The 10,054-nt window shown below is 46.6% G+C and overlaps 1 protein-coding gene and 3 pseudogenes across 1 annotated transcript; 3 read left to right on the top strand and 1 right to left on the bottom strand.

Annotated features, from left to right (window-relative positions):
- Window positions 1–3,104: 3,104 nt before the first annotated feature.
- mrpl54 (mitochondrial ribosomal protein L54) lies at window positions 3,105–6,531 on the bottom strand. The gene is made up of 3 exons (XM_070860867.1): window positions 6,383–6,531; window positions 4,773–4,929; window positions 3,105–3,494 (listed from the first exon to the last, which is right to left on the bottom strand). Exons 1-3 carry the CDS (start codon window positions 6,528–6,530, stop codon window positions 3,362–3,364), a joined length of 438 nt encoding a protein of 145 aa, XP_070716968.1. The 5' UTR covers window position 6,531; the 3' UTR covers window positions 3,105–3,361.
- A 1,226-nt stretch (window positions 6,532–7,757) lies between these two features.
- LOC139229502 (U2 spliceosomal RNA) lies at window positions 7,758–7,987 on the top strand (annotated as a pseudogene).
- A 131-nt stretch (window positions 7,988–8,118) lies between these two features.
- Window positions 8,119–8,348, top strand: LOC139229506 (U2 spliceosomal RNA; annotated as a pseudogene).
- Window positions 8,349–8,479: 131 nt separating this feature from the next.
- Window positions 8,480–8,714, top strand: LOC139229417 (U2 spliceosomal RNA; annotated as a pseudogene).
- The last annotated feature ends 1,340 nt before the right edge of the window (window positions 8,715–10,054 follow it).

The raw sequence follows: 10,054 nt of genomic DNA, 5'->3' as shown, positions 1-10,054 counted from the left end.
GTCCAGGTGCAGTATAGATGGATTAGTGCGTCCTCTCTCACCACTGGCAGGAAATGTGCAGCCCATGGACACCGTCTTAGTGGTGAAATATTCCATAATTCAAAATTAACTGAACAACTCTGCACAGTCTGCAACATAGGAACAGGAGTAGGCCATTCAGGCCCTCGAGCCTGTTCCACCATTCAATGAGATTATGGCTGATCTGTATCCTAAATCAATTTACCCGTCTTGGTTCCGTTACCCTTAATACATTTACCCAACAACAAATCTATCAATCTCAGTTTTGAAATTTTTAATTGACCGAGCCTCAACAGTTTTTTTGAGGGCGAGTGTTCCAGATTCCCACTAGCCTTTGTGTGAAGAAGTGCTTACTGACCACCTCTGAATGGCCTAGCTCTAATTTTAAGGTTCTGGACTCGCGAAACCTGAGGAAATTGTTTCTCTTTATCAACCCTATCAACTCCTTTAATCATCTTAAACACTTCAATTAGATCACCCCGCCAAGGACTTGAGCACATAAAATCTATGCTGATGCTCCAGTGCCGTACTGAGGGAGTGCTGCACTTTAGGAGGTGCCATCTTTCAGATGAGACGTTAAACCGAGGCCCCGTCTGCTCTCTCAGGTGGACATAAAAGAGCCCATGGCACTATTTTGAAAAAGAGCAGGGGAGTTATCCCCGGTGTCCTGGTCAATATTTATCCCTCAATCAACAGAACAAAAACAATTTATCTGGTCATTATCACATTGCTGTTTGTGGGAGTTTGCTGTGCGCAAATTGCCTGCTGCGTTTCCCACATTACAACAGTGACTACACTCCAAAAGTAAAGCTCTTTTGAGACTTCCGGTAGTCGTGAAAGGTGCTATATAAATGTAAGTCTTTCTTTTCTTAATCTACATTCAAGGGAACACAAACCTAGTCTAAGCAACCTGTTCTGATAATTTAACCCTTTTCACCCCAGTCATCATCATCATCATCGGCAGTCCCTCGGAATCGAGGAAGACTTGCTTCCACTCCTGAAATGAGTTCTTTGGTGGCTGAACAGTCCAATCTGAGAGCCACAGACTCTGTCACAGGTGGGACAGATAGTCGTTGAGGGAAAGGGTGGGTGGGACTGATTTGCCGCACGCTCTTTCCGCTGCCTGTGCTTGATTTCTGCATGCTCTCGGCATTGAGACTCGAGGTGCTCAGTGCCCTCTCAGATGCACTTCCTCCACTTCGGGCGGTTTTGGGCCAAGGACTCCCAGGTAGTGGGGATGTTGCACTTTATCAGGTACACTTTGAGGGTGTCCTTGTAGCGTTTCCGCTGCCTACCTTTGGCTCATTTGCCGTGAAGGAGCTCCAAGTAGAGCACTTGCTTTGGGAGTCTCGTGTCTGGCATGCGAACTATATGGTCTGCCCAGTGGAGCTGATCGAATGTGGTCAGTGCTTCAATGCTGGAGATGTTAGCCTGAATGAGGGCGCTGATGTTGGTGTGCCTGTCCTCCCAGGGGATTTGTAGGATCTTGTGGAGACATCGTTGGTGATATATCTCCAGCAACTTGGTGTCTACTGTACATTCTGGTGAATCTGTTACACTCAATCCAAGGACAATCTATTCTTCCTGAAGTACAGTGCCCAGACTGAAAACTATTCTCTAAATGAGGTCTAACCAGAGCTTTATATAACTTTAACATCACTCCCATCCCTTTGTATTCCAGCCTTCTTGAAATAAAGGCCAACACTCCATTAGCCTTTTTCATTATCTTTTTGTAGCTGTCTATTAGCTTTCAGCATTCCCAACTTCTCACCATTTAGAAACTACTCTACCTAATCTTTCTTAGGTCAAAGACAGATGGAGTTCTCACTTCCCCGCACTGAACTCCATCTGCCACAGTCTTGTCCACTCACTTAATCCCTCAATGTCCCTTTGCAACTTTCTACTCCCATCTACACTATTTACTATTGTCAGCAAATGTGGGTATCCGGCACTCTATTCCTTCATCCAAGTCATAAATATAGTGAAAAGCTGAGGCCCCAGTACAGGTCCCTGGGGGGCACCACCAATCACAGCCTGCCAATGTGACTACATACCCATTATCCCTATTCTTTTGTCTCCTATCGCCTCACCAATTCCCTATCCATGTCATTATGTTGCCTCCAATTCCATGCATTCTTATTTCTGTCAATAGTCTCTTATGTGGAACTTTATGGAATGCCTTCTGGAAGTCCATATAAATAACATCCATAGACTCCCTTATCCATCACGTTAGTGACCTCCTCAAAAAATTCAATTACGTACTTTAGACATGATTTACCCTTTACAAATCCATGCTGGCTCTCTCGGATCAGCTCTTATATGTCCAAATGCTCAGTCACTCTATCCCTAATGACAGATTCTAGTAACTTCGTCAACAACTGACATTAGACTAATAGGCCTAGAATTTCCTAGTTTGTCTCGCCAACTCTTCTTAAATAATAGAGTAACGTTTGCAATTTTCTAATCAAAGGGACTGCTCATTCCGTAGTCAAAACTATCTTTATACAGCTGGCAGAACCCGCATCCCAGCAATGCCCAGGGCCCATAGAACCCGTATCCCAGCAATGGTCAGGGCCCATAGAACCCGTATCCCAGCAATGGTCAGGGCCTATAGAACCCGTATCCCAGCAATGGTCAGGGCCTGTAGAACCTTTATCCCGGCAATAGTCAGGGCCTATAGAACCCGTATCCCAGCAATAATCAGGGTCCATAGAACCTATACCCGAGCAATAGTCAGAGACCGTAGAACCCGTATCCCAGCAATAATCAGGGTCCATAGAACCTGTATCCCAGCAACGTTCAGGGCCCACAGAACCTGTATCCCAGCAATAATCAGGGCCTGTAGAACCTTTATCCCGGCAATAGTCAGGGCCCATAGAACCCGTATCCCAGCAATAATCAGGGCCCATAGAACCCGTATCCCAGCAATAGTCAGGGCCCATAGAACCATATCCTAGCAATGGTCAGGGCCTGTAGAATCCATACCCCAACAATAATCAGGGCCTATAGAATTCGTACCCCTGTGGGGGGGGGGGGGGGGGTCAGGGCCACTCGGAGTGGAGGGAAGAAAATAAGAGGGGAAAATATTTTAGAAAAAAAAATTGCTATTTTTATTTTGCATCATTCACCGGGAGATGAAAGTGTTAAACACACTTTCCCTGCGTATCACAGTCTGAGTCACATCACATATAGCTGAGGGACCCAGACTCAATCCCTTCACAGCACTGCCTGTTGGTTTGAAGTGTAAATAGCACAGGACGGCTGCTGTTTGAATTCTTTCTTCAAACGGCCTAACTCATTTTGGGGAAATGGATATTTGGGGCTCATTGTCCATAAGTTTTTCCTAGAATTTCTTTCCTTTGTGGAGTTTGTTGTGTTGCCACATGTGCTGTTTTCTTATCCTTTTCCAGTATTCCCAAGATTCTGGGTCCAGCTCCTCCAGACTCTTTGGGGGTCCCAGGTTCAGGGTGAACAACCTGAAAGAAATCATCTATTAAAAAAAATCAATTTATCGTCTGCCCAAAGTATCCAGTTACACAACAAACAAACTCCGGCTCAGGGTCTCCCCCTGGTGGTTCAGCAGGAAAACTCACTGCACATTGAGTGGCTGAGCAACAGAAACCAGGCAAATCTGTGCTGAATTACCTGATTTCAGCCAGGCAGCACAAGACATCTCAGTGGCGGAGGATAAAAAATAAATCCAGCTTGGGTGTCTGCTCCTGATTATTGTCAGGGCTCCTGTATCCTGTGCATATGATTTTTTTAAATGTTGTTTTTGGGACGTGGGCAATGCTGGTAGATCTACATTTGTTGACCAAGATAATGGTGGTGCAGATCGTGCTCTGCAGTGAACTGAGTGACTTGGCATGAAGAGTCAATCACGTAGTGTGGGACTGAAGTCACGTGTATATCCGACTGGATAGGGGTAGAGGGCACATTCCCTTCCTTGAAGGACATTATTGAACCAGCAGTCAGCAGCTTTCAAGGTTAACCCAATTTATTGAATTTAATTTCACACTTGCCCTGGTGGGATTTGAACCCAGGAAGGCTGGGTTGCTAGTCCAATACCATAAGCACTCGGCTACCATATCTGCTGAAACCCTCATACTGTGGTTATCAGAATCACATTCCCTGCTCCAATATTCTGACATTATATCCACACGCATACTACGTGGACACAGTGAGCAGCGTTTAACATGAAGTGAACTGACATAGTGGGCAAGGAGGATTTGTCCTTCCCTTGTTGTAGATACCCTTATGAGGACAGAATGTTAAAAAATCAGGAAATGCTTCTTCAAATAAAGAACCATGACAATGTGGAAATCACTGCATCAGAAGGGAAATCAACTGAAAGCTTAAAGGGGAGAGAGACACATACTTGGGAAGTAAGGGTATTAAGGCATATGGAGAAAGAACGGGGATTGTATTAAAAAGATAAAGAGCTGGTATGGCTAACAACATTGGATAGCCTCGATGGATGACTCTTGTACCAGAGGATAGCCACCACCTCCCATGGAACTGTTACCACAGCCAGGATCCAGCGCCCTCGCCCAGTGGGGAGCCAGCGCCCTCGCCCAGTGGGGAGCCAGCGCCCTCGACCAGTGGGGAGCCAGCGCCCACATAGTGTGGGACTGAAGTCACGTGTATATCCGACTGGATAGGGATAGGGGAGCCAGCGGCCACAACCAATCAAGGGGCAGTCTGAAGGAAGAATACAGGACACTAAAAATATCAAGGTACAGAGTAAAACTGACCATTCAGGGTATTCGGTGTCTGGCTGCAGCTCTGGGTCTTTGCCTTGCTTGTAGATATTGACTCCCACAGCGTGAGTGGTCAGGATGACAGGATCTTTACAAACCTCTGGTCCTTGCAGAGACTCTTTAACTCCCATCTTACCTTTCCCCTTGACAGCTGAAATTATACAAAGGAAATATCAGGCGTGAAGGAAACATAGAAAATAGGTGCAGGAGTAGGCCATTCAGCTCTTCGAGCCTGCACCATCATTCAATATGATTATGGCTGATCATGCAACTTCAGTACCCCATATTCCTGCTTTCTCTCCATACCTCTTGATCTCTTTAGCCGTAAGGGCCAGATCTAACTCCCTTTTGAATATATCTAACAAATTGGCCTCAACAACTTTCTGCGGTAGAAAATTCCACAGGTTCACAATTCTCTGAGTGAAGAAGTTTCTCCTCATCTCGGTCCTAAATGGCTTATCCCTTATCCTTAGACTGTGACCCCTGGTTCTGGACTTCCTAAACATCGGGAACATTCTTCCTGCATCTAACCATCTAACCTGTTCACTCCCGTCAGAATTTTATATGTTTCTATGAGATCCCCTCTCATTCTTCTAAACTCCAATGAATATAAGCCTAGTCGATCCAATCTTTCTTCATATGTCAGTTCTGTCATCCCGGGAATCAGTCTGGTGAACCTTCGCTGCACTCCCTCAATAGCAAGAATGTCCTTCCTCAGATTAGGAGACCAAAATTGAATACAATGTTCCAGGTGAGGCCTCACCAAGGCCCTATACAATTGCAGTAAGACCTCCCTGCTCCTTTACTCAAATCCTCTCGCTATGAAGACCAACATGCCATTTGCTTTCTTCACCACCTGCTGTACCTGCATGCCAACTTTCAATGACTGATGTACCATGACACCCAGGTCTCATTGCACCTCCCCTTTTCCTAATCTGTCACCATTCATATAATATTCTGCCTTGCTATTTTTGCCACCAAAGTGGATAACCTCCCATTTATCCACATTATACCGCATCTGCCATGCATTTGCCCACTCACCTAACCTGTCCAAGTCACCCTGCAGCCTCTTAGCGTCCCCCTCATAGCTCACACCGCCACCCAGTTTAGTGTCATCTGCAAACTTGGAGATATTACATTCAATTCCTTCATCTAAAATCATTAATGTATATTGTAAATAGCTGGGGTCCCAGCACTGAACCTTGCGGTACCCCATTAGTCACTGCCTGCCATTCTGAAAAGGACCCGTTTATCCCGACTTTCTGCTTCCTATCTGCCAACCAGTTCTCTATCCCCGTCAGTACATTACCCCCAATACCATGTGCTTTGATTTTGCACACCAATCTCTTGTGTGGGACCTTGTCACACCGTATCAGTTCGGTTCAGTTTGTAGTGCTCTTGCCCGGTGCATTCATGCTCCCTGCCCAGACTTGGGGTGGCTTGTCTACCCCGCTGCATTGATGGCCCGGACTGGGTCACTGTCTCGGACTGGTTGCCGATCTGCTGCCTCAGTGGTGCAGCCGGTCTTCCCTGGAGGTCAGAGCCGGGACCGAGCGGCCTGTGAGGGGTACTTGTTTCGGGGGGGTTACGGGGGCTCCGCTCACCTGCTTTCTTGGCGTACCCGTTCGCGGCCGCCCTGCCCAGCCCGCCACCCCGCAGCAGTGCGGCCCTGACAGAGCCACGTCCTAGCAGCAGGCCGGTGTGCGCAGCCATCGCTCCCCGCCCGCCAATCACAGGCTCTCGGCTTCGCATCATCAAGCCCCGCCCCTTGGGTGACGTGCCCGCGAACCAACCAATCGGCGATTAGCAGAGATTGCAGCGCCCCCATCAGCCAGTCCCGCCGCATTGCAGATCTGCAACAATGGCCAACCTCTGCCAAGGCGAGACAGGCCTGGCAGGGAAATAAACCACAGGGGAACTCACTTTGCCTCTAAAGTGGCCCATCTAATGTAAACATTAACATATATAATTATACAAGTATTAACAACTAAAATCAGCCCGGGTTCCTGTTCTTAGTTGCTATCCGAGGATTTCTGCTCGATGTGTGCATATGTAGGCATCAGGTGATGCCCCTGTGAGTGATTTACTTGCCGATACCAGCCAGGCTCACACATAAATAATGGTCACTTGGCCAAAGGAGGAAACGGTGGCCATGGACCATACCCCACCACAAGTTACTGCCTTTTGGAAACAAATACAAAATTATTTAGCCTGCAATCACGTCCCCAGAATATCCCAAAGTGCTTCATGACCCATGAATTATTTTTGAAATGCTGTCATTGTTGTTACATAAGCAAGTCCAGCGACCAATTTGCATGCAGCATAGTACCCTAATGACCAGATAACATTTATTTTGGTGTTGTTGGTTAGGAAGAGAGAAAATGAAGATAACGTAGAATAACTTACTGCAACTAAATAAAAGTCAAATCGGTGCCAGAGTTTATTGGTATACTAGGTCGGAAGTGAACTAAAAACTGCTTTATTTATACAGTGTTCCAGCACTTAAAGTTACAGGCATCATGCTCCCAGTTCACATTACAATGCTGTTGGCCCAGAGAAAGACAATACTTACATTTATATAGCGCCTTTCATGACCAGCGGACGTCTCAAAGCGCTTTACAACCAATGAAGTACTTCTGGAATGTAGTCACTGTTGTAATGTGGGAAATACGGCAGCCAACTGGAGCACAGCAAACTTCCACAAACAGCAATATGCTAATGACCAGATAATCTGTTTATGTTATGTTGATTGAAGGATAAATATTGGCCAGGCCACTGGGGATAACTCCCCTGTTCAACTTTGACATAGTGCAATGGGATCATTTACGTCCACCTGAGAAAGCAGACAGGGCCTTGATTTAACGTCTCATTCGAAAGATGTTACCTCCGACAGTGCAGCATTCCCTCAGCAGTGCATTGGAGTGTCAGCCTAGATTTATGTACTCAAGTTGGTGGGGAGGGCATCATAGCCAAGCCCAATTCGCTTCTCGGCCTTTTGGCTAAGATCTGCATAACTAACCTGACCAGCCACCATGACGTCCGGGTGGTTTCTCCCTGGTCAGGAAGGTATATGCTTACATTTTTGTAAACAGGAGGTGGGTGGGATTGGTGACCCATCCACCTCCACGGAGGTGTGTGGGGGACCTGACCCATCCACCTCCATGGCACGAACCTGGTATTGCAGTACTTCCAGGAACGGTGCAGTGGCTCTAGGCCTTTTGGCTAAGAGCATTGGCGCAGAGTGATCCTTGACTGGTGCAGGGTGACCTCTGGCGTTTGACAAAGAATTGTAACGATTGGATAACGATTGGACATGAATTTTAAAAAAAAAAAAAAAAAATTTGCTTCTCGGCCTTTTGGCTAAGATCTGCATAACTAACCTGACCAGCCACCATGACGTCCGGGTGGTTCCTCCCTGGTCAGGAAGGTATATGCTTACATTTTTGTAAACAGGAGGTGGGTGGGATTGGTGACCCATCCACCTCCACGGAGGTGTGTGGGGGACCTGACCCATCCACCTCCATGGCACGAACCTGGTATTGCAGTACTTCCAGGAACGGTGCAGTGGCTCTAGGCCTTTTGGCTAAAAGCATTGGCGCAGAGTGATCCTTGACTGGTGCAGGGTGACCTCTGGCGTTTGACAAAGAATTGTAACGATTGGATAACGATTGGACATGAATTTAAAAAAAAAATAAAAAAAATTCGCTTCTCGGCCTTTTGGCTAAGATCAAGTGTAGTACCGTTTCTGACCAGCCACCATGACCTCCGGGTGGTTTCTCCCTGGTCAGGAAGGTATATGCTTGCATTTTTGGAAACAGGAGGTGGGTGGGGAGGTTTGACCCATCCACCTCCACGGAGGTGTGTGGGGGACCTGACCCATCCACCTCCATGGCACGAACCTGGTATTGCAGTACTTCCAGGAACGGTGCAGTGGCTCTAGGCCTTTTGGCTAAGAGCATTGGCGCAGAGTGATCCTTGGCATGTGCAAGGTGACCTCTGGCGTTTGTGATTTGACAAAGAATTGGAAACGATTGGCTACGAATTAAAAAAAAAAAATCCTCAAGACATTTGTGCCCACCCCAGTTGATCTCTATTCTGGGTACATCCGTGCATCCCTTACAACACCAATCTTTCCTGGAGAGGCAAGGAGGTGCTACCACACAATCGAAGTTCAGACATTTTACACTTGACTGTTTATTAATTAGTCCTGGCCTCAAAACAACCTCAAATGGGCTCTTATGAGTGAAGATTTATCTGAAGAACAGCTTTCAGAAATATTGCACAAGAGTGCCAGGTTACAAAAGACATCACGGCAGAGAGAGTACAGGTTCACCGGTGATGAGAGGCTTTAGCAATGGGGAGAGACTAGATGAACTAGGGTTCTTTTCACTGGAACAAAGAGGGTTAAAGATAAAATAGAATACATCATAGAATCATAGAATGGGGACGGCCCGGAAGGCGGCCATTCATCCTGGCAAGACCGGGCCGACACTCAGCTTGTCCCACTCCCCCGCCCTTTCCCCATAGCCCTGTAATTTTTTTTCCTTCAGATATTGATTCAATTCCCTTTTGAAACATAAGATTGAGTCTGCTTCCACCACCTCTTCAGACTATGCATTCTGGAACCCAACGACTCGCTGCATAAAAAAAGTTTTTTCTGTCATCGCCTTTGGTTCCTTTGCCAATCACCTTATATCTGTGTCCTCTGGTTCTCGATCCTTCTGCCAATGGGAACAGTTTTTCTCTATCTACTCTGTTCAGACCACTCATAATTTTGAATGCCTATCAAATCTCCTCCCAATCTTCTCTGCTCCCAGGAGAACCCCAGCTTCTCCAGTCTATCAACATAACTAAAGTCTCTCATTCCTGGAATCATTCTTTTAAATGTTTTCTGCATCTTCTCTAGGAAACATAGAAAATAGGTGCAGGAGTAAGTCATTCGGCCCTTTGAGCTTGCACCACCATTCAATAAGATCATGTCTGATCATTCCCTCAGAGGCCCTTTCCTGCTTTCTCTCCATACCCCTTGATCCCCTTAGCCGTAAGGGCCATATCTAACACCCTCCTGAATATATCCAATGAACTGGCATCAACAACACTCTGCGGCAGGGAATTCCACAGGTTAACAACTCTTGGAGTGAAGAAGTTTCTCCTCATCTCAGTCCTAAATGGCCTACCCCTTATCCTAAGACTATGTCTCCTGGTTCTGGACTGCCCCAACATCGGGAACATTCTACCAGCATCTAATCTGTCCCATCGCATTAGAATCATATATG

This window comes from Pristiophorus japonicus, chromosome 18 (genome assembly GCF_044704955.1).
Source record: "Pristiophorus japonicus isolate sPriJap1 chromosome 18, sPriJap1.hap1, whole genome shotgun sequence".
Classification (NCBI taxonomy): Eukaryota; Metazoa; Chordata; class Chondrichthyes; family Pristiophoridae; genus Pristiophorus; species Pristiophorus japonicus.
This window is presented reverse-complemented; position numbering and strand designations above follow the sequence as displayed.